We start from the raw sequence: 24,031 nt of genomic DNA on the forward strand, positions 1-24,031 counted from the left end.
TGCAAATCATGTAACTTGGAAGGAAAAATTCCTTGCAGGTTTACCTACCCTACTAGGAGAAAAGGTTAGGAATTCCATTAAAGCTTTGTATGACAACCGTATTCCGTATGACGAACTCACCTATGGTGAATTAGTTAGCTTCATTAATAAGGAAGGTTTAAAGATTTGTCAAGACTTGAAACTTCAGAAACGTCTAAAATGGGAGCTTAGGAAATCTAAGCAAGAGTTAGGCAGTTTCTGTAAGCAATTCAATTATGATCCCTTTAAAACTTCCAACTCTAAATATTGTAATGGTACGTGTTCTTCAAGACCTTACAAGAAACATTACAAACCAAAAAGCCATAAAAAAATCCTTCCAAAATTTTAGAGAACCTTCTTATAAGAAACCTTCGAGACCTTATAAGAAACCTTCGAGACCTTATAAGAAACCCAAATTCTCTAAAAAGAAGGATTTTAAACCCAAACAAAGAACCCCTTTTAACTACAAAGAAGCCACATGTTACAAATGTGGAAAGAAAGGTCATACTGTAAAATTTTACAGAATGAACAGAAAGCTCCATGAGCTTGGCCTTGAAGAAGAAATACTTTCTAAAGTTGCCTATTTGCTCGTCGAGTTTTCTGACTCTGAGTCTTCCATGACGGGAGATAGTGACCCTCTACAAATTGATGAATTGATAGATTCTGATACTTCATAATCAAGTAGTAGTGATTCTGACATAGAATCTCGTTTAAAGAAAATCAATGTATTAACCAAAGACCAAGAGACTTTCCTTGAATTAGTCAAACACATTACTGACCCTACTCTTCAAAAGGAATACCTTGACAAACTTCTATAAACCTTATAAACAGATAATAAAGCAGAAACTTCTAAAGCCCCAATAATTAAAAAGAATACTTATGATCTCACTAAAATCCTGGATAAAAAGAAAACAAAGAAAGCAAATCCAAACATCCAAGACTTTCAAAGAGACATTAAAGAAGTCAAACTTGAAATAAAGGAATTAAAAGAAAAACAAAAAAATGATTCTGAAACCATTCAACTCCTCTTACAAAAACAGTTAGAGAATAATTCTGATAAAGAAATTGAATCTGATGGTGATAATGAACAAAACCTCGAAAACATTGAATCTATACCTAATGATTTTTTATTTGTCTTAAAGCAAATCACCACGAGAAAATACTTGATTAAAATTACTTTAATTCTTTCTAAAGACTTCGAAATTGACACCATTGCCCTTTTCGATACCAGTGCTAATTTAAATTGCATTAAAGAAGATATTGTCCCTAAAAGATTTCATGAGAAAACTAATGAAAGACTCTCTGCCGCCAATAATTCAAAGCTGAAAGTCAAATTTAAAGTTGATGCCTCAGTTCATAATGATGGTTTTGATTTCAGGACTTCCTTTCTCCTGACAAATGATATCCATCATACTGTTATATTAGGAATTCCTTTCATTAACCTTATTACTCCTTATACTGTCAACTATGATATTATAACCTTTAAAGCAAAAACAAAAAAACTTGTTTTCCCTTTTATTGAGAAACCAAAAATAAGAAATTTGAATATTGTTAAAGCTTGTTCTGTTTACCAAAATCAAATAAATGCCCTTTTCAAATCTAAACAAAATGACTTGGTTTGTTTGAAAAAATATTTGAGTTTACAAATAATTGAAACCCAATTACAAAATGAATTTGTAAAAACAAATACCTACCAAAGCCCGACCAATCCAAATGAACATGGAATTAGAACAATACTGCAAGGATGAAATAAAAGACTTAGAATCAAAAGGCCTCATTGTAAAATCTAGGTCCCCATGGTCTTGTGCCGCTTTCTATGTTAATAAGAACTCCGAAATAGAAAGAGGAACACCTAGACTAGTAATAAATTAAAAACCTTTAAATAAAGCATTAAAATGGATTAGGTATCACATACCTAATAAGAAGGATTTGCTCCAGAAACTTCATTCTGCGTTCATTTTTTCAAAATTTGATATGAAATCTGAATTTTGGCAAATTCAAATTCATCCTAAAGACCGTTATAAAACTGCTTTTACTGTTCCTTTTGGACAGTATGAATGGACTGTAATGTCATTCGGACTAAAAAATGCTCCTTCAGAATTTCAGAGAATCATGAATGATATTTATAATCCCTTCTCTGAATTCTGTATTGTCTATATTGATGATGTGTTAATCTTTTCTCAAACAATCGATCAACATTTCAAACATTTAAAGACTTTCTACCTTGCCACTAGAAAAGCTGGTCTAGCCATTTCTAGTTCTAAAGTTTCTTTGTTCCAGACAAGAATCAGGTTCCTTGGTCATTACATTTCTAAAGGAACAATTACACCTATCGAATGATCTCTTGTATTTGCTGATAAATTTCCTGATAATATATATATATATATATATATATATATATATATATATTGATGTTACTAAGATGACCCTATGGCACCAATCCATTGAACCAGTTGGATCCCCCTTGCCCTGCTTTTCCTTGACTCTAGACAGCCACTGCAAAGATGACAGGTGGTACACATAGCAGCAGAGAGAACCAAAAACCAATATAGGGAGTAATATCACCGACTTCAAAGTACAAACGCTGCCACATAACAGCTCGCCGAGCCTTATTTGAATCACATTAACCATGGACAGGGTTAAAATGATAAACCCACAGATTGATGCCAGAGGTGATACTACAAACAAAGAGAAGGGTGTGGATTATTATTTCTTCTTCTATTGAAAGTTCTCAAAAGGAGAAGGTGTTTTTCAATTTGTTAACTTTTTTTTTCTGAAATTTGAATCAGTCTTAATTTTAAATAGACCTGGATGTCTAAATATGAACAATAAATATTTTTTTATTGAACCTCTGAAAATAAATATTAAATTGTTTCTTTTTCAACATTAGATATTGAAAATATATAGTTTTACATTTGTACCCTAATTAAATTCAAATGCTAAATAAGCAATATATATCTCAAAGAACAAAAATATCATAGTATTTTATCATAACATTAATCATATTCAAGTGAATACATAATGATTTTGGAATTATAATATATAGCATACCTTAAGCTTTTTTATAACAAATTCAAAATAATAATGTATAATACAAGAAACAATCAATAATATGCTTGATATAGTTGATTTTAGGGATGGGCAATTTCGACTTGGTTTGGATTCAGATGAATTGGATCGGATCTCGGATAATTCATATTGCGACCTTTTTAGCAATTTTCACAAAAAAATTCATGGAATCTAGAGTTAATGAAAACATAAGTCTTTAGACAATTCTTTCATTAGCTTCATTATCAGAAGCTCAGGTGTTATATGATAACCACACAATTGAGTATGGGTAAGTCGAGAGCTTATCTCTTTGCAGAGGCCTTCGATCTAGTGTTCACGCTTCGTCTTCTTGATATGCTCATCAGAGACTACATATTCAAGTCCTTAGACAATCACACAATAAAGACATGAACCTCACAAAATGAACAAGTTGGCAGTAGTGAGATTACTATCGCTATCAACATCTCGTTATAAGTCTAAAAGACTTCATGGTGGCTGAACGTCGATCAAGACGCGACTGGGCTCGTTCAGTTTGTGTTGTCAGTGACTTAGGTCGCCATGTGTATCAGATCGTGGCTAGTGGGTGTGGTTTGTGGTCAAGGATTCATTTGTTTTGTGGTCGCCCAGCTTGGTTATTTTGTAATTTGGAAATTAGGTTTAGTTATCTAGGGGCCTGTTCGATACCATTTTCCAGCCACTGTTTTCATTTTTGTTTTCAGAATACATATATAATGCATGTTCGGTGGAATGAATTCAAAAAATAAATTATAAAATAAGAAATCCAAATTCACCTTTATAACTACAATTATGAAAACATGTTAAGCATGTTCTCCAAATATTACAAGATTGAAGTAAAAAATAAACTAAAAAACAAAACTATAAGCTTTTGACCTTATCTTTTCCCCTTATCTCTTCGACAACATCTCTCTCTCCCTCCTCATCTTTCTCAATCTGGTTACAGCAGATCTCCATAACAACGCTCTCTCTCTCTCTCTCTTTCTCTCTCTCTCTCCTTATCTTCATCCAGCAACACACTTTCTTTCTCTCTTTATCTCTCCCGATCAACTCTCTCTTGATGTGCCAGCTGCTGTCCTCCATCTCTACCGCCACTGCAACTCCATCTTAGCCACTGTTGCAGCTCCATCTCCGCCATGGCTACCGCTACTTTGTTTCCGTGTAGCTGTTGTTGCTCTTGTTTGAGAAAAATCAGTTTTTTAAATTTTTATAAAAACTTTTAGGACCGATCTCATACAATACATAAGAATTCGTAATTTCAAAAATCATACCTTGACAATCCGAAAAAATGAATAATTGAAATTAATCCAGGTTTCCCAAATCACGATCCGTCACCACCACGCCTTTTAGATCATGATCTGTCACCACTACGCATGTTAGATCACGATCAATCACCAATGATCGTCTAGGTTATGACTCTGGTTTGATATGCACTTGACGTGTGAGCGTCTTTATCACCACTAAAAGTAACTAGCAAAAGAAATTTTTCTCTCAAAATTAAAGAGAAAAAATATTTTTCTCTAATCTGTATAATGTGACCTCTCTATTCTTTTTGGGAGAAAATAAGTCATTTTATATCTCTATTTTAGGCTCTGTTTAGTATAGCTTATTAAATAGAGCTTATAACAGTATAGCTTATACCAATAGAGCTTTTAGACAAAAAGCCATTGGGTGTTTGGTTGTCAATAAAAAAAGTACTTTTGAACCATTAAACTGTTTGCTTGTGTAAAACTAAAAGTGCTTTTATGTAATTAAATTACCAAAAATGATATGTATTCATAATTATATAACATATAACAAAATGCATCCAAGCTATCAATTAATAAGAAAAAAATCAATTCAATCATTTCTTTAATTTTCAAAATTAAAAATTGCATCATTGATATATTCTCTCAAACAAATAATACTATCCAAATTAAAATGAGAATCAATAATATAACTGAAATATTAACGGAACATGAAAAGTGTCGCAATTTGATCACGTTCTTGGTCTATTTCACGTATGTTGAATGAACTTGTACTTTGTTCTTCATTGTTCTCTTCCCTTTGATTCTCACTTTCACTTGTTGGAAGCAATTCGCCATCATTATCAAAAGGTTGAAATTCTTGGTCATTATCTGCATATTTTCTTATAAAAATGTGAAGAACCATTGAAGCAATCACAATTTTCACTTGCTTACTAAAAGGGAAACTAGGCATTTGTCGCAAAATTTTCCATCTATTTTTCCAAACACCAAAAGTCCTCTCAATTGTGCATCTCAAAGAAGAGTGGGCATGATTAAATATTTCTTTTTTTCCTCTTGGTTAACTTCCACGTCGAAAATTTGGAAGATGATATTGTTCACCTTTATAAGGATCTAAATAACTTGTCATGTGAGGATATCCAGCATCTACTAGGTAATACTTACCTGCAAAATAGAAATTCTATAATTGAAAAAGAATTAAATAAACTTATATAGAAATGTATCCTAAATAATATATTATAACTAACATGTAGGTGGATGAGGAAAGTGCAAATAAAACTATTGAATAATATAATAAAAAAATATGAAACAGTGGCAATAAACCTATTGAATATTATAATAAATTGGTCATGGGTCTTAAACACATATCAAGTGCATGATAAAGACAAAGAAGAAAAATGTTTGAATAATATGATAAAGACAAAGAAGAAAAAGTAGTAGGAAACATTACCTAGCATGCTCCTCACGGCTATGACTATGATTGTTTTTTCAAGTGTTGGGTATGTGTAGGGATTGCAAAATTAAAGTGCTGGTTATTTAAAAAAAAAAAAGATAAAGTGAAGTGGTGGCAACAATATGTTTATATGGTGGCAACAATTTTCATTGGGTAAATTTTATACAAAGGGTATTATGTAATTAATGAAATATGTCAAGGATAATTTTGATATTATATATTTTTTTGGAAAAACTCTCTAACCTCTACTCCCAAAAGCGCAAATTTTGAGTTTTTGCTAGTAGATGTAAATTAGCTTATTTAAGCTAAAAAAAACTCTACTCACAAAATAATCAAATACCATAAAAATTTTTAAAAAGTTCTTATGGGATTAAATAAGCACTTATATCTCTTAAATAAATCATACCAAACAGGCACTTAGTGGAAACCCTAGGCTCCATATTTTAATATTTTTAATTCTATTAAATTAAATTTGATTTAAATTAAAAATAAAAAATAACGTTACTTTTTCTTGTCATAGGAGCCCACCTTGTAAAATAACACAAGACTCCTTAGACACAAGCACATTATATGGAGCCTTCCACTAAATAATATATTTAGGCTTTTAACACAAATAACTAGTCATCTTACTTCTTAATCCAACAGCGACACGGTCAATTAAATGAGCTAACACGGGGATGATATGGGTACATACAATAGTGGCTACAATAATTAGGCTTGTAATTAAATTAACCCAATTATTTAATTTCAAATCTACTCCACTAAAAATTGGAATTGACCTCCATAATTGTATGCTATCTAGGATAGTGTACTCGAATAATAATTCGACCATGCCACATTGATTTCTTTACTGCATAATCCTTTGTACCACTTTGTTAATTAAATCAATATCTCAACTGTCCAATCAATTTAATTACATCTTATTCCTTAATACTTACTGGTTTTCTCTAAGTATCTTTTTCAACATACTAAATATATTGACACACTCTGGCTAGAGAATTCGATGATCAAGAGATGGGTTTTCAACATATTTAGTCTAATTATTTAATTCCAAATCTATTCCACTAAAAGATTGGAATTGACCTCCATAATTGTATGCTATCTAGGATAGTGTACTCGAATAATAATTCGACCCATGCCACATTGATTTCTTTACTGTATAATCCTTTGTACCACATCGTTAATTAAATCGATATCTCAACTGTCCAATCAATTTAAATAAATCTTATTCCTTGATACTTTTTGGTTTTCTCTAAGTATCTTTTTCAATATACTAAATATGTTGACACACTTTGACTAGAGAATTCTATGATCAAGTTTCGAAAACCCATCAAGAAATGTGTTGTATAAATTCTATATTGTTAATTTATAACTCCAATACTCATAATTGCTCTCACCAAGATACCGGGTAATCTTAACTACACGTATGTGTCGTGCCCATTGGTAACTCAAATAGAATAACAATTACGATCATAAAATTATAACTAACTCAAGATTAAGATTACAATAAAATCAATGCCTATGAGATTTAATAAGTTTGACAATTATTACAAAGTTAATTAAATCTCATATGTGATCATATTCAATGTAGTCATACTACATCAATAAATTCATATATGAATAAAACAAATCATTCAATAAATTTATTACAGTTTAAACATAAATAGAGCGCTCAATTCTATTTATCAACTACAAACTTAATTTATTTAATCATAAGATAACTTGTATTTATGTCTTTTATGAATCCATATGATGATCACATAAATACATATAATATGATTAAACGAACTTTTATTCAAAATATTTATGCAATTGAAAATGTCTCAAATATTTTATTAATCAGAAAATAAATTAATTAATATGCTTTGAAAAGCATATAATCCCAACAGCTCCTTCTCTACGTAGCCGCTACTGCTCCATCTCCATGTAGCCGTTGCTGCTCCGCCTTTAGTGCCTGGACTACTGCTGCTCTATCAACTTATCTCTTGCTGGTATTTATTTTATTTGAATAAATAAAAGAGTAATTATTTGAATAATTTTGAGTAATTATTTTTTACGACATGTTATATTGTGGATTGTCTCAGTTCATGCCAAAATTTTAGAATTGATTATTTGTTCATACTTTTGTTGCATGAAGTATGACATTGAGTTTGTTGTCTGTGACTCCAAAAATGTTGCTTTATTAGAGAGAAAATCAGTCAAGCAAATTCAGCTTTTTTTTTATTAGAGAGAAATAGAGATTTGTCAAAACTTTGTTTTTTATGGCATTCACTTAAATAGTTTGTAGCTTGTGGAAGTGAGAAAAAAAAATAGAAACCCATTTTACCAATTTAATTAATTGATTATAATACAATAGCATTGATTGAAAATTTTTGTTTTGCCCTGAAAAAATGAGTTAAAAATAATTTGACGAGAGCTTGCCCTTAATTTGAATTGGTCAATTTGTAGTAGAATATATTTGATTTTAATATGTTCAATTTTTAATATATGACGTATTGTTGAAATAGTTTCATACTATATTGAATTTGATTAATTCCAAAATTTTAAGCTATGTATGTTTAGAAGTAGTTTCTTTAATTTCATTAATATTTGATATATGCTATTTTTTTAATTTTTTAGTAATAAGATATGGATCTCCGTGATGTTGATGGTGAGGATAAGGCTAATTAGTTTAGTCGGACTGAAACCGCTTTTATTCATATAGTGTACAACCATGTTAAAAAGATTGATTTACAAACATCAACTTTCACTAACAAAATTCGGACCACTATAAGTGATGAGTTATTTGAATAATACCAAAAAGATTTCAATATATAGCAACTTAAGTCCAAGTTTAATAGGTTGTGCAAAAAAAAAATCAAGAGTTTTATGACTTAATAGCTTATATTGGGTTTGGTTGGGATCCTATTTCAAATACAATCGTAGCATCGGAAGTTGTTTGGGCTAAATATATTAAGGTAAAATTTATCTCTATAATATATTATGTTGCTTTTTATTAAATTAATTTTTTTGTGGTTTATACACTTATTTTTTTCCTTAGAGAGTGCTTGAAATCAAGTCATATCGCAAAAAAGGATTAGAGAATTACCAAATTCTAGGGGAGATATTTAACACCATTATAGCTTCTGGCCATTTACGTTTTTCCTCTAACCAAGTTCCATTGTCCTCGAATGAGGATCATGAATTAGAAGAGAATTTTCTTAGTCATGGAGTTCATGTTGATATTAAGGATGATGTCAATTCAATGGAACCTTTTTCCCAAAGTAGGACAGGAAAAAGGCCTCGTCAACTAGTTTCAACTACAACTGAGTGAATTAAAAAAAAAATAATCCTTCGAGTGAGTTTGATAGTTACTTTAAAATGGCTAGTTCAGTGATGAATGCTAGATTAGAGATACTTAAGTGTAAAAGTGCGAAGTCAACTTTTTAATATGTTGAAAGTGGTCTATTGAAGAGTGTATTGAAGTTGCATGGAAATTGGGAGATGTTGATGGAGATACATACAATAAATTGATGGATGAGCTAGTGCCTAATATTGAAATGGAGGAAAGTTTTTCTAAGCATGCCTAGAAATATGAAAAGATATTGGTTAACTAGTTTGCAATATATTTTTTAAGATGTAATGTGTTTAACTTAGATGTTGTTGGTTGTGAACTATGTGCATGTTCCTTTTTTTTTGGAATTTGTAGTATTTTTATTTGTTGAACTTTATTTTATTTTTATGAGTTGAAATTTATATGTTAAACTTTATTTTATTTTTGTGAGTTAAACTATGTAATGTTTTTATTTATGTATTTGGTACAATATTATTAGATGGTGTATGAATTTGTATTTGTATATTCACTTTTTTTTATCAATTATGATATACTTGAGATATAATTTGTGATTTTTTTTTAATCAGAGTAGAAAAATGAACAACAACAACAATGAAGATAATGATATTGAAAGTTTAACATATATTGAAGAAGATGTTTTAGAGGTTGCCATTGCTATAAAAATACATGAGAAACAACAACATGATATTAAAAGGCAATGTTATACAGGACAAGTGTCCGATATTGAATTTGTTCAAGAGTTGTTAAATGGTCATCCTTATAGGATGTATAACATGTTTCGCATGGATAAAGAAGTTTTCACTTGATTATGTTATACACTTGAACGTTTACAATTGTTAGAGCATGATAGACATGTTTGTATCAACGAGGTTATGGCATTTTGCTTATATATATTGTCCTATGGCGTTATTGAGCTAGTTGTATCTTAGCGTTTTCAACGTTCAGTTGATGTTGTGTTTACGCATTTTAAACGTGTGTTAAAAGCACTTTGTCACTTAACAAATCACATTATAAAAGCAAAACCTCAGGGAGACGCCACCAAAGATTAGAAATAATCGAATTTTTTCCATATTTTGAGGTAAGAATTTTAATACATGTTACTTCAATGTTTATGTGACATTAACATTAACATTTGGTTAATAAATTAATAATGGTTACATGTTTTTATAGAAGTGTATTGGTGCAATTGATGGAATCACATTGCTGTGTGGTCACCAGTGCATAAACAGACATCATATTTAGATAGAAAGGCTTAGGTGACTCAAAATATTATGTGTCCATATTCTTTTGACATGATGTTCACATTTGTATATACGGGTTGGGAAGCCACTACCAATGACTCAAGGGTATTTATGGATGCCTTAAATAAACCAAAATTTGGGTTTCCACGTCCAAAAAAAGGTAAGAATATTGCAAGATTTTATATATGTATAAATCTTTAGCCTTTTTTTTAATTAAGTTTTGTTTTATTGTTTTCATATTTTAGGTTATCACTACCTTGTGGACATATTGTTTTCATATTTTAGAATATTACTCTTGATACATAAATATGAAAGGATTTTCAACGCCGTATAGAGATAAGAGATATCATTTACGTGATTATAGAGGAGCAGGTCGAGCACCTAGAGGTCCCTAAGAATTGTTTAATCAGAGACATTCATCATTGCATAATGTAATTAAGCAATGCTTTAGTACTTCAAAAGCACGATTTTCAATTTTAAAGGATATGCATAATTATAGTTTACGTAAGCAACGTCTAATTCCAATTGCATGTCGCGTTTTACATAATTTTATTCGACGAGAAAATGCAAGTGATAGTTGTTTGATGACTTTTATGTGCTACATATGATTACCAATGAAAAAAGGATACTAGTAGGTCACTTACTAATATTGATTTATCTCCAATAAATGTCACAGAGATGAATGCTACAAGAGATAAAATTGCAATTGCAATGTGGCATGATTACAAACGTAATGCATGATATCTATCATGTAATTTTTTATAATTATTTTGTTTAAATCATATGTGTTGTAATATTTATCTTAATTATAGTGTAAAAATAATGACAATGTAAAACTTTTTTTATCAATGCTAATACTAAAGTTTTATCCTCATGTAATTTTTTATAATTAAAAAAATTATTTATGGTATGTTTCTATATGTATTAATTAAATAATTATTTTCTAACAATAAATAAGAGTTAAATGTTTAGTAAAAATCATTTTTTGAAAATGATACTGCCGAACACATATTCTCTGTTTTTATCATTTCCAATTATGTCTACCGAACGCATATTACCATTTTCAGTTTCAAAATATAGGATACAGAAAATTATACTAGACACATACTTAAATATGAAATATAGCAACTGCAAAACATATTTCATTCTTATTTTTGTTTTCAGAAAATACAAATTCAAAAATAATACTGAACAAGCCCTAGATTTTCTATTTTTCATTCAATTTCTATTTTTTTTTCCTTTAAAGAGCAGTACAATCCGAGCAGATTGTACAAATTGTATCTGATTGGATTTGAAGCAAAATTCGAATCTAATCTGTATTTGTTCGGATAAAATCTATCTGAATCTGATCCAATGCCCACCCCTAGTTGATTTGCCATTTGATCCAAAAATTATTGCATGAAATCTTGTTCTTCAATGATTGAAGAGTTGCTAGCACTAGCTATTTGATTTTGATTACCATGGATATTTTCTAGCTCAACTTCTTAATTATCATATCAAGCAAATAATACATCATTCGCTGATATCTTTCTAAGAAAATTATGTATTACCATGCATGTCACTATTATTTTCAAATAATTAAAAATACATAATTTAATTCACTACATAAACAAAAAATTATATACTCTAAAAGTTCCATTGACACCAAACAAAATATTGACACACATGAACTAGAAAAAAGATATCAAGCTATCTTGGAAAACTATAAATACATCCAACTCATTTTCATCACACTTCATGCTCATCCACAATGGTGTATGAATTATGTATTTTTACCTCACAATCATCATCTTCTAAATTAATTGATTAGAGTTTTAGATAATATCAATGATACATTGCACATTTCTGGTTTCCCTTCCATTTTAGAACTCTAAGTATAAGCTTCAGTTTCTACTGAATTTGAGAACAATGCATCCAACTCTTCAGTATTTGCTAAAGGTTTATTGCAAAATTCGTTAGCTTCTGGACATTTTTATTCAATCAAAATAAATGAATAATTAATTATCTTTACATTGTAATATTTTAAATAATTCAATTAAAAAGAAAATAAAAAGATGCTACCTTCAATTATTCTTCCTATTTTTTAGGTGGCCAATCAAAAGTACGAGTAGTAGAATCATAACCATGTCATGTTGCCATTTTTAAATCCAACCATGCAAAGTTTGTCTTTTCATATAATCCCACCCATTTTAGAGTTGTTTCAGGATAATAGATTTTACTATTAATATTTTCAGTTCTTGAGAAAGTCCAAGCAACTGACTTCAAGGATGTCCCAAATCTATTTCCAGTGTTTGCTTCACGTGTGCAAAAATCAATAAAATACTTCTTATAAGTATGATCGGTTCAATTCGCTCTTTCCACTTGTGATGATATTTATAAGAAAATTCTACAAAAATCAATCAGTGGAACCAATAGTGGACTGTCCATGGAACCAATTCACTCTTAAATTATACACAAACTACATGCCAAGCTACTCCACACACATATATATATATATATATCCTTTCACAATGGTGGAATTTGAGGGCCAAATAAATTTTCATTTGTTCAAAGGAAAGTACTTGGCTTTATGTAGATAAGCATGTTACATACAAGTCAATAAATAATTAAGGAAATCATGAATTCATGATGGTTTGCAATAAAATTTAAAAACAGGAGCAATATAAATTGGAAAATGACATAGCACTTCCTAACACTAAAGGCAGGTTTATAAATACAAATTAAGAATAATGCCTTTGATTATTGATGATGGAAAGATTGGAGAACTTGATGAGAGAAGCAAAATAAGGAGCATGTTGGTAGGGGAAAAAAAAAGAAGATTATATAATGGGGTAAATGTGCAAGCATAGGTTTTGAAAAATCAATAATAAAATAGGGATTTTTTTTTTACATTAGAAATTAGTTGACTTATTTAAATTTTTTCATTTAGTTGAAAGTCAAAAAATTAACTTATTTTATCAAGTAAAAATTATTTAGAAAGTCCTGTTAACTTATAAGAGAGAACACCTTTAATTGACTTAATTAATTAAGTCAAGTTATTTTAAGTCATTAAATCAAAAAAATAAATACCTCCTTATCTTTTAACAGGTACTAAATTTTAAAACCACTTAAGTTGACGAAATAAAGAAATAAAAATCAAATTACTTTAATTTTTTTTTTTTTTTACTCTTTTGACATTCACGACCAGGGCTTGGGATAATAGATTAATATTACAAATTAGTATTTAGTGTAAACTAGTAAAGATCAAACGATTCATGCAAATGCAATCATGCTTAACTACGCTGGTGTTACAGCACATTCATGAAACACGACCTGGGCTTGGGGATTTTTGATTCATTTTATAGATAAATTTTACAAACTAATATTTAGTAAAATCTAGAGGCTAATGACTTTAGTGCGTCTCCTCCAAGGCATAAGGGGTGTCTCAGTGCCGGCGACGGAATGCGATGGTGGTTCCTCGGAGTGGGCTGCCAATGGGCATGAGTTGTGGCTTGTGAGTGAGTAAAATGGGTGGAGGTGGATGAGTGACATGGACGAGTTACGATGATAAGATTTTTATTTAGAGAAATTATATTTACACCATATCTGTTTTGTCTTATCCTATGTACACTTAACTATTACAAAATTTTAACATATTTTTTGCATCACTTATGTTTTTAAATTTATATTAATCAATTGGGCAAAATTATAGTACCACAGTGGTATTATACCACAGCTGGATCCAGACATTGGATTCAGGCCACAGTGGCACCATAGTTGGACCCACCCAATCAATAACTTTAAAACTAAAAATTTAAATAAAATAACTATTTTACCACTAAATAAATTGAAAGACTATTTTATCTTACAAAATTTTTAAAAATAAAAATATTATAATTACAAGAATGCCTCTAAATTTAATAAAACAAATAAATCTCAAAAACTAAGATATTAATTTTTATAATTATAATTTTAAATGACAATTTTTGTAATTATTATTTTTCTATTATTCAAAGTAGATTTAGACTATTATTATTCCGATGATTAATTTAAACAATGAAAATTGTTTGATAATTGTGATAGTATGATTGATAAAGAAAAAAAAGAGGAAAATATTTGAGATGAGTATTATTCGTTTTTTAGGTCAAAAGAATTAAAAGAATCAATAATATTTTATCAATTAGTTAACTAGTACTCAAACATCCAAATTTTCAATAATATTTTGTCAATTAATTAAATGATAATTATAATTTTTTTAAAAAAAAAATGTTGTGGGATAAAATTATCTTTTAATTTATTTAAGGGTAAAATAGTTATTTTATTTAAATTTTTCTTGTCAAAGTGATTAATTGATACATGTTTAGAAATAAATGAAATAAAAGTAGTGCAAAGAGCATGTTAAAATTTTGGTAATGATTAGATGTACACATGACAAAACAAAATATTATAGAGGTAATTTTCCTTTTATTTGTCTATTTATTTTATGTATAGTATTTTGCACTAATTTATGTGCAAATGGTAGCAATCTTTAGACATTTCAGCACTACTGCGGTACTGCCAAAGGGACATACTTTTAACATTTGAGTAACAGACATGGTGGTTAAGAGTAGAGCTATTGATTATATACAATTGAATTTTCAATTTTTTATATTCGGTGCTTGAATTTATTTGCTGAGCATGGTGAACAAAATGCCATCTCTTTAATTTTATGAATCCAAAGGAGCCTCCGCTTCTATTTTTATTTTAATTAGGAAAATAAAATAGGAATTTTTAGAACAAATATTAACTTTCAAAATCATCTGAGGGGTACAATAAGAAGAGGAGTTTTAATAGGAATATTGAGGAGGGGTGCCAATGGTACTACCCGGTGATAAAACTAGTTGAACCAAGTGGGTTCTTGGAGCCCACTATAAAGACCGCCCATAAAAGAGATTTGCCGAAAGTCCGGCCCAAGAATAAAGAAGATGTGATAGAATACATCTCGCCTCCATCAACCTCCTATCACAGCTGGCGGCTGTTCAATCCTAGGGTTTGAAGTTCTGATGCTCACAGTAAGTTCATTAGCACTCAATCTTAACAGTAATTTTATTTATTATTATTTTTTCAGTAAATTCTATAACAAGAGGGTCTACAAAACTAGCGAAAGTAAAATCAAAGTTCAAATTTTGACCGTTATGTGTTTGCCTGCTCTGATTTGGTTTATATGTTATCAATTTTTGCTTAAAGTGTAGTTAAATTTTATATTTTACAATTAGGCTTGCTTAATAGTCCATTTTCATAACAGTTCAAATTTATATACCCCACTTTGGCTTGAAGAAAAATTTGAGCTTTTGTGGGTTGAGCCATAGATATTTTGATTCTTTTCCCCCCTATTTTTTCAGTTTAAAACTAGTATAATAATATTGGAAAATTATGTCCATTATGGTGTAAAATTTTCTCAAATTTCTTTGTATGATGTTTACAATCATTTGTTGTAAGAACGTGATATTGGGTTTTCTAAACTTGCTCTTGTATACTTTAAAGTTGTGTTTATTTTAGCTGTTTTAAAGTTTCTTTAACTCAGAAGTGTTAATTTCTTATGCTTCAATATATCTACTGTCATTTTTTTTTCCTTTTGGTATAGAAAGCAGAAATGCGTTGTTTAATCCTTCTTTCTCACTGGCAGTTGTTATGGATAGGCAGCTTGTCTAGTATCTGACTTATTGAGCACAAATGGAGAGCACATCTAATCAAGTCATTGATTCAGATGAGAGTGAAAGGTATTTGCAAGTTGCAGGCTATGATGAGAATGACTTAGCTGATGACGACCTGTCAAAAAATATTGAATTATATACAGGTGAAGTTGACAAGATCTTAGAACAGTCTTTTGAAAGTTTACCCTCTGTAGGTGATGCTGAAGAACCATATATTGGCTTGGAGTTCAAGTCAAGAGATGATGCTCGAGAATTTTATGTTGCTTATGGCAGGCGGACAGGGTTCACTGTACGCATCCATCATAACCGGCGTTCACGAATAAATAATGTGGTTATTGGTCAAGATTTTGTTTGTTCAAAAGAAGGTTTCCGTGAAAAGAAATACATGTACAGGAAAGACAGAGTCCTTCCTCCACCACCTATAACCCGAGAAGGCTGTCCTGCAATGTTAAGGCTAGCTTTAAGGGATGGAGACAAGTGGGTAGTCACCAAATTTATAAAAGAGCACAATCACGAACTAATGTCTCCCAGTAAAGTACCCTGGCGAGGTTCTACAAAAAATTTTATCAGTGAGGTAACTTATCTTTGTCTTCTAACCAGACAACATATAGTTTGTTTAACAATTATTTCTTAAGATTATTTGAATAGTAATTTTGAGTGTATAGTCAATCTATCATGTCAAGCATTTGTTACCAGTTAAGGGCCACAGCAGGTTGTGCGGATTGGCTATGAATAATTTCCAGTTTTACAGCTTGTATCCATTATCTGTAGGACCAGAAATATCTACCACTTTGATGGTATATTTCTGTAGTTTCACCCACCTGTTCTCACCTATTTGACTTTGTGTATTAACAGGATGAAAAAGATCGGAGAATACGAGAACTGACCATAGAGCTCAACAATGAGAGACAGCGTTTTAAACGTAGGTGTGCAGCCTACCAGGAACAACTGAATATGGTGTTCAAGTTTGTAGAGGAACATACCGATCACTTGTCCGGAAGAGTTAAAGATATAGTTGATAACATAAGAGAACTTGAGGACGAGCAACCAGAAAATTCAGATTGCAAATGTGTTTAGTACTTATTAGTCAGTTTTAGAAATTAGAACACTGTACATCTATCTTCATTTTATTTTTATTTTTTTTCTATTTTTACTTCCAGCTGACACTGTGTTGCTAATTTTATCATCATTAGTCATTAAATGCTTTGGGTTCAACAATGGAAGCCGGACTGTATCCATTTATTTGATTGTGTTTTACATGTGCAATTGAAATAAAAAGATGGTTATTTAGCTCATTGATCAAATTCTCATGAATTGTCTACATACACAGCCATATAACAAGAGGGAAATAGCAGTCCAATTGAAATGCCCCTTAAAATTTGCCCAGATTTAGCAATTAATGTAACGAGAGATATTACCTCCAAAGAGGAAGTCAAAGCTGTAAACATCCGGTTTAAAATGCATTGACTACAACTAAGGACTTACAAATGAAACTATCTCTTCTGTTTCTTTAAAAGTGAAGCAGCACGCAGAAACATCTTATCAACTTCATCAAAATGGAAAGAGTCTTCATCTTTCCCCAAAGATTTGACATTTCTCAAGTCAATAGATATTTGCCGGAGGTGTTCTTCGAAATCTTCATGCTCTTCATCATTTTGCACTGGAAATTTATCAAACTGATCCAAATAAAGTGGTCGGAGTTCTGCCTTCTCCTCAGTTTCTGTCTCGGAGTCGGTCTCAAAAATATCTGATAAATCTTCAGAATCTGATGCCATCAATGACTCAGTTGTAGGATCATTTTCAGAACACTCCATCATGCTTGGAATGCTTCCAAAGTCTGGCTTATCTAGTTCAGTGTTTTGGACATCTTCTGCCGCATCAGATCTATTTTCAGCTCTTGTTTCAGCCTGTGCTCGATGCAACTCTAGTTCCTGCTCAAGTTTTGGAATATATTTCCTAACAGCTCGAAGGCCATCTCTATATTTAGATTTATCCAAAGCCTGTAACAGAGAAATGAAAAGGGAACGCTAAATATCGTATGAAAGATTTTGAAAAACAGAATAGATGGACATGGGTTCAAAACTTACAACTAGAATGAGGACAGATCACTTAACGGTTAACAGCAGAAAGAAGAATATGATGCATTCAGCATATTTATAGAGTGTATGGATCAAGGAAGAGAAGCAAAACCTTCTTTCTAGAGAGTGTGATCCGAGGTGACATTATCTCTGTTGGGGGTTGAGCATAATTCTTCCCTCTGTACATGATTATTGTATTTTCTTCATGAATTTCAAGAACAATGCCTCCAGTCAGTCTTGCTAGCTCAGCTGCAATCTCCTTAACCTCCTCTGCTGAGAATGTCTTTACAATCACCTTCAGAGTCTGATGTTTCTTCCAATGCAAGTGCATGTTCAGAATTACACCCTGGTATATTCCTCGTCTTCCAACTGGAACGTAATTCTTGCACTTGCGACCCATCTTCAGAAAATAAAAGTGCTCTTCTGGTGTTAATATCTCTGGATCATGGGTCATTTCTGAGGACTCCTTCGGTTCAATCTTTTTCAATCCTTCAACAATCCTTTCCTCTTTCTTCCGAGCCTGGAAAAGAACCAGTAGCAGAATAGACCCTAAGCATCTAAAACCAGGATGATAAATGGTCATAATCCAACAAGTTGATACTATGTTGAATATCTAAAATAAATCTTTATTTCTGATCAAATCCAACTCGAAGTCAATTAAGAGAATCACATTAAACTGGATGTTTACCTTTCTCAGCTTATACAAAATTTTTTCTTCGGCCGTCATCCTTTCATACTCTTTCTTCTTCTTATACCTAAAGTGCTTTAACCACCTTACAACTGCCCGTTTTCCCTTGAGTTTTTTCCTCTTAACTTTAGCAACACCGGCTCCGTCAGCAGATGAGCTATTTTCAGAACTTTCCTGTTTCTCCACAACTTTTTCAATAGAATTCCGCAAAGGAGCTGAATGTATCCACAGACGCCCCTCTATTGAGAATCTTTTTAAACCATAGCATGGTCCAAAAGCCTTGCACAAAACATCAACCATGCTACTGCAATGTAAGCTAAGTCTCATGCAAATTCCAAACTTACAGATATAAACTAATTTAAGCCTAATAAATTACAAACGCAACTCAATCAAACAAATTTCTTTTTTACATTTTGAAAATAAATAAATAAAAGATTCAATTTTTACACATATTGAGAGTGGGAGAGAGCAGTACCTGATTCTTTGAAAAGGATATTTATTATAAGAAAAGGGTTTGAATATGTGGAATTTCGAGAGGAGAATCTTGAACTGCGGAGATTTACGAAGAGCCATTGAAGCTGAGGAAACCAAAACCCTTCCCCCCATTTTCTCAATCTGTTTCTGTTTCAGTTGTTTGCTCTCGAGCCGGTCCAGTATTTCTAAAGTCTCTCGACCGGTTGAGCCGGTCTCGGTTCTGCCCGCAGACGCGGCCTGTTCATACAAAAGGCCCCTTACCTTTGTAGGCCCATTACCTCGTAACCACATAGTAACAGTGTATTTTTGTTATAATTATTGACATTAATACTAAGTTACTAATCAGATAATTCCTGAAACACAACTAAATCATTTGAAATTAGTGTTAACAAATAAACAAAAGATTGAACTGGAAAATAATGATAAAGGTCACCAATCAATAAGCCGATATAAAACATTGATATGATGAAAAATGAACCCAGAAAAGGGACATTGTATACTCTTTCTAAATGAAATGATACAACAAGTTACCCTCGATGAGGTTCATTTAATTCTAATTCATAGAACTCTTCTAATACAAGATTAATTATTTATTAATCATCTCAAGGCAGCAAATCCACCGCCTTTCATCATCTGCTTAAACTCATTGTAATTCACCATTCCATCTCCATCAACATCAACTTTCTTTATCATCAACTTGCAATCTTCTACGGTTCTTCCTTGCTTGAGCCCCAAGGAAGCCAAAACTGATCTCAATTCTTCTACTGTTATATAACCGTCTCCATTTTGATCAAACACGTTGAATGCTTCTTTCATGTCTTCTTCCTCGTCTCTCTCATCCATTATCGTTTGATACAAGGATCCAAACTCATTTATGTCTACGTAACCGTCGCCATTCACATCTATTTTTTCAATCATTTGAACCAATTCATTATCAGGAATATAGATTCCCAAATTTTTTAATGAGTCGCTTAACTCTTTCCTTGTGATCTTTCCATCTCCATTCCTGTCAAACATTTGAAAGACTCGACGAAGTTCCGTATCCATGATGATCGCTTAAAAAACAAAAACACACCGACAAAAACAACTGATAACAAATGATGCAATACAATAATAAAAGAAGCTTAGGAAAGTTTATATAAATGTGATAACAGAAGTGTAACTGAAAATAACACAAGCAATAATTTGTTAAAGAAGATATGAACAAAATAGAAATATGTGGTGAGTGTGAGGAGAAATTTAAGAAAGATTAACAAAACAAAATCAAACGAAACAATTGGTTATTAGTGTTGATAAACTATGAAGAGACCAGTGCTTTTTTTGGAGTGTTTGGTTTGTTGAGTATGTCCTAAAATATAGAGCGGCAATTTGTGGCTAATTAATTTTGGTACTAAATTTAGATGAGGATGAAATTGGAGTTGGTTAAAAATGGATTATTAGTATAACATTTTGGACGGTCGGTTTTGATGGGATTTACTGAAAAAGTTGAGTGGTAAAAATGGAGGCAAAGAAGCATGACACGTGGAGATCTCTTATTAAAATAAAATGGATAATATTAAATGGTTAGAATTTATATTCAAAGGTAATTATTGATTTAAAAATTCTAGCACATTATATTAGTTCTAGGGAAAAAAAAGAATAAATAAAGAAGCTAGATTTTTCTTTTTTCTTTTTATAAAAAAAGAAGGGGAAAAATAAAAGCAAACTTATAAGAATAGTAGCACAACTGTAGCCCGTAGGTTGGTTTATTTTATCTGCAATAAAAGTTATATGGACATAAGTTAATAATTGGTTCAATAATTAATTATTTAGTTATTAAGTAAAAATTGGACATAACATTTATTTTAAGTGGAAATAGGATGTTGTTTAATAAAATGTAAACATTGGTCCATTAAATTAGAATAAAAATAATAAAAAAGGGCTAATGGGCTTCCTATATAAGGTCCTTGACTTGGATCCAAGCAGCCCAACGGAGAAAAGAAAGCCCATTCGATTCTAAACCCCAACCCTAGTCTTTGCTCCTTTTGTGTATAAAGTACTTGCTTCGACCATCGTCTAGTAATCTCCTCCGCCTCCAGTAGCCAAGGTCGATTCTTCTGTGTTCATTTTCTGAATCTGTATCTATGTTTTCTTTTTTCTTTTCTTTTTTTTTTTTCCTTTATATTTGTTTTGGAAAAGTTAATTTATAATTTAGAGAGCCAAGCAAGTCAGCTTCTTGACTGGATCGAAACAGGAAAACGATCCAGGCAATTAAATATTTTAATAAACTTGCGAAATGGAACTCGCCAGTCTCACTCGCCTGAATCTGACCCTTCTTGATTTTTCAGGCCCTTTACCTACTGGCATATTTTTAATTCCCAGTAAGCAAACGCACTCTGTCCCTAAACCGTCTGTTGAAAGACGAATGTTTTGAGGCAATTTCTTCGTTTGCGAAAGCAAATGTGAATACCCAGCTCACTCGTCTATATGATCTCAGTCATTTATTTATGTGATCATATCGGGCACATGGCTTGGTTACATCTTAGTGCTAATAATATTTCATTTTGACTTGAATTTGTGATCTTTATAAAGGGGTGACGATTGCATTTGAATGTAGACGCGGTCGCCCCTTTTTTTAACTATTTATCTAAATTATTCTTTTTCCTAATTTAAAATAAAATCGAACGTGCGTTTTGTTGTTGTTAGACAATTCGTAATTAACTTGTTTTGCCACCGGTGTCTGTCTGGTCGGTTAATTGGACGATCAAGATACAATTTTATTATGGCAGAAGCTAGTAAATGATCTACTTTTTCGCGTACGGGGCGGGCGTTGTTATTCTGAACACCAGCAATTATAACCATTCTGGAAGCCAAGCCAACAAGAAGAGAGTGTGTATAAAGAACAAAAATTTTAAGTTCAATAAATGGAAGGATTTGGAGCACATTTTAAGACCAACCGTAATTGACGAGAAGCATAATCTAAAATGCTTCTCTTCAGAAAGGCATGGAAAAAGCCACATGAAAAAGAAAAAGAATGAGAAACTTTAAACAACCATCTCTTTGGGATCTTCTTTGATGTTTATAACTACTATGACACCATTAATAAAGTGATCCAAACAGAACATGACTGAAGCAAAGTGATCTTCTCTGATCATCTCTATATTGAAGCGGTATTAACAATGCTTAATGAAGGAAAAACACCTAAAAGGACAATCTCGAAGCCTCTACTCTAAAGAGCCAAATCAATTGAAGAGAGTTTATTCTTCTCAACTAAAAATCAGGCTTAACAAGCTTCTGCCAACTTGTACACTCTCTTCACCCATTTACAGTTTGCACTCCTGGAGTCAACCTCACATTCATGATAAAAAGTTGAAATAACAGAATATCCTTATGATAAATCACAAGACTAAAACCTCATCCAAAATTATGGATAACAATGTTAGTCCAAGGCATCTCACTAACACTGAGAAACAGAGATGGTAGCAAATTGCAACTATAACTCAACACTCAACATATGCCAATATTATAATCTCGTTTTCACTCATTCATTGCCACAATACCCTACCCAGCTATGTACATTCTCCAGCTAAATGACCTAAGATTATGCTAAGGCTAGTCAGTGTAAATGATATCATTTGAATGAAAATAATATACATATTAAGAGCAGATTTACTAGTGCTTTACCAAACTCAGCATGGGATTCTAAGGGGTTTCTACTGATATATATTTGAATCCACATTACAACTAGAAAGTAAGATTAGCCCTTTCATCTACATGGTATGTATATCCAACATTTTGATGAAATCCATTATATTGTTACAAATTAAAGACTAAATCGATGAATCAGCTGTGAGATTTCAACTAGAATTTTAGAAATGGCTTGCCACATTCAACAGGAACTTCATAGAACTACAACAACACCACGAAGTTCCATTGAAACATTAATATCTTGATGCTTAATTCCATGAATATTATTAATGATTCACAAAGCTAAAGCACCTACAACAAGATAACAAAATGGAATTCCAAAATGTCCACATTCATAAACTTCAAAGGCAATCTCACGTACAAGAAAGCCATGAACATTAAACAAACATATGGAAACAGTTCTTAATCGCCGTAAAAAGTTTAAATCTTTGACAATTATTACCTCCCCAGAAGCACAAAAAACGCACCGTTTTAACCAAAAATAAATAAACATTACGGAGTATCCCATGGCCTGGGCTCGGGAACAGCCACGACCATGCCTTCAAGATCGTGCGTGAGCACCACCTGACACCCGAGCCTGGAATGCAAATTCAACACGCGAGCGCGTGAGTTCCTCTTGAGCACGTACTCCTCTTCGTAGGATCTCGGAGGCAGCCTATCGAGCCACTCTTGAGCAATGTTGACTTCGCACTCGGCGGAGCAGGCGTCGATCTCTTCTAATCGGTGGGAGGCAGGGTCGATGAGGCCACTGTTGGTCAGAGCTTTGAGGAGAGTCTGACCGGCGAGGCCAATTATCGGGCGCTTCTGACCGTCGGGGTCGATGGCGAAGAGGTGGACGATTCGGTCGGCGACTTTGGCGGAGGGGGCGGCGGTAGCGGAGGAGCGGTGGGTCAGGGATTTGGAGAGGGGAGAGAGTGAAGGAAGGCGATGGATTTGGGAGGAGAGTTTTTGGAGTGTTGATATCGCCATTCTTTCGAGAAAAATTGGGGGTTTGATTCGATGTGAGCTATTTTGATTTCGTAACTTTTGGTTACTTGCTTCTCTCCTGTTAGTACCGTAAGGTGAGGTCAAGTGAGTTG

The 24,031-nt window shown here is 32.0% G+C and overlaps 4 protein-coding genes across 9 annotated transcripts; 1 reads left to right on the forward strand and 3 right to left on the reverse strand.

Moving 5' to 3' along the window:
- Positions 1 to 15,249: 15,249 nt before the first annotated feature.
- Positions 15,250 to 17,320, forward strand: LOC102619570 (protein FAR1-RELATED SEQUENCE 5-like). 4 transcript variants are annotated; one of them, XM_025093026.2, is made up of 4 exons: positions 15,250 to 15,383; positions 15,998 to 16,091; positions 16,220 to 16,599; positions 16,881 to 17,320. In XM_025093026.2, the coding sequence occupies exons 2-4, from the start codon at positions 16,079 to 16,081 to the stop codon at positions 17,100 to 17,102; spliced, it is 615 nt and encodes a 204-aa protein (XP_024948794.1). In that variant the 5' UTR covers positions 15,250 to 15,383; positions 15,998 to 16,078; the 3' UTR covers positions 17,103 to 17,320. The 4 variants fall into 4 exon arrangements, with proteins under 4 accessions (XP_024948794.1, XP_006492213.1, XP_024948795.1 ...); XM_052435301.1 differs by lacking the exon at positions 15,250 to 15,383 and adding an exon at positions 15,460 to 15,477; XM_006492150.4 differs by having other exon boundaries at positions 15,998 to 16,599.
- Positions 17,150 to 19,430, reverse strand: LOC102620415 (uncharacterized CRM domain-containing protein At3g25440, chloroplastic). 3 transcript variants are annotated; one of them, XM_025093023.2, is made up of 4 exons: positions 19,267 to 19,430; positions 18,792 to 19,092; positions 18,216 to 18,623; positions 17,150 to 18,025 (listed from the first exon to the last, which is right to left on the reverse strand). In XM_025093023.2, exons 1-4 carry the CDS (start codon positions 19,395 to 19,397, stop codon positions 17,519 to 17,521), a joined length of 1,347 nt encoding a protein of 448 aa, XP_024948791.1. In that variant the 5' UTR covers positions 19,398 to 19,430; the 3' UTR covers positions 17,150 to 17,518. The 3 variants fall into 3 exon arrangements, with proteins under 3 accessions (XP_024948791.1, XP_006492217.2, XP_024948792.1); XM_006492154.4 differs by having other exon boundaries at positions 18,792 to 19,095; positions 19,267 to 19,429; XM_025093024.2 differs by having other exon boundaries at positions 18,792 to 19,070; positions 19,267 to 19,415.
- Positions 19,431 to 19,842: 412 nt separating this feature from the next.
- LOC102619072 (calmodulin-like protein 3) lies at positions 19,843 to 20,312 on the reverse strand. Its single transcript, XM_006492237.2, has one exon. It carries the CDS (start codon positions 20,310 to 20,312, stop codon positions 19,863 to 19,865), a length of 450 nt encoding a protein of 149 aa, XP_006492300.1. The 3' UTR covers positions 19,843 to 19,862.
- Positions 20,313 to 23,193: 2,881 nt separating this feature from the next.
- Positions 23,194 to 24,016, reverse strand: LOC102620878 (uncharacterized). Its single transcript, XM_006492156.4, has one exon. The coding sequence runs from the start codon at positions 23,919 to 23,921 to the stop codon at positions 23,445 to 23,447; it is 477 nt and encodes a 158-aa protein (XP_006492219.1). The 5' UTR covers positions 23,922 to 24,016; the 3' UTR covers positions 23,194 to 23,444.
- Positions 24,017 to 24,031: the final 15 nt, after the last annotated feature.

Source organism: Citrus sinensis, chromosome 2, assembly GCF_022201045.2.
Source record: "Citrus sinensis cultivar Valencia sweet orange chromosome 2, DVS_A1.0, whole genome shotgun sequence".
In the NCBI taxonomy this organism is placed as follows: domain Eukaryota; kingdom Viridiplantae; phylum Streptophyta; class Magnoliopsida; order Sapindales; family Rutaceae; genus Citrus; species Citrus sinensis.

Coding starts and splice junctions, on each gene's coding strand:
- LOC102619570 (XM_006492150.4), top strand. CDS start 16,045: ATGGAGAGCACATCTAATCAAGTCATTGATTCAGATGAGAGTGAAAGG. Junction 16,600..16,880: donor CAAAAAATTTTATCAGTGAG/GTAACTTATCTT, acceptor GTGTATTAACAG/GATGAAAAAGATCGGAGAAT.
- LOC102620415 (XM_006492154.4), bottom strand. CDS start 19,397: ATGGGGGGAAGGGTTTTGGTTTCCTCAGCTTCAATGGCTCTTCGTAAA. Junction 18,624..18,791: donor TTTTGTATAAGCTGAGAAAG/GTAAACATCCAG, acceptor GTTCTTTTCCAG/GCTCGGAAGAAAGAGGAAAG. Junction 18,026..18,215: donor TCACACTCTCTAGAAAGAAG/GTTTTGCTTCTC, acceptor TCTCTGTTACAG/GCTTTGGATAAATCTAAATA.
- LOC102619072 (XM_006492237.2), bottom strand. CDS start 20,312: ATGGATACGGAACTTCGTCGAGTCTTTCAAATGTTTGACAGGAATGGA.
- LOC102620878 (XM_006492156.4), bottom strand. CDS start 23,921: ATGGCGATATCAACACTCCAAAAACTCTCCTCCCAAATCCATCGCCTT.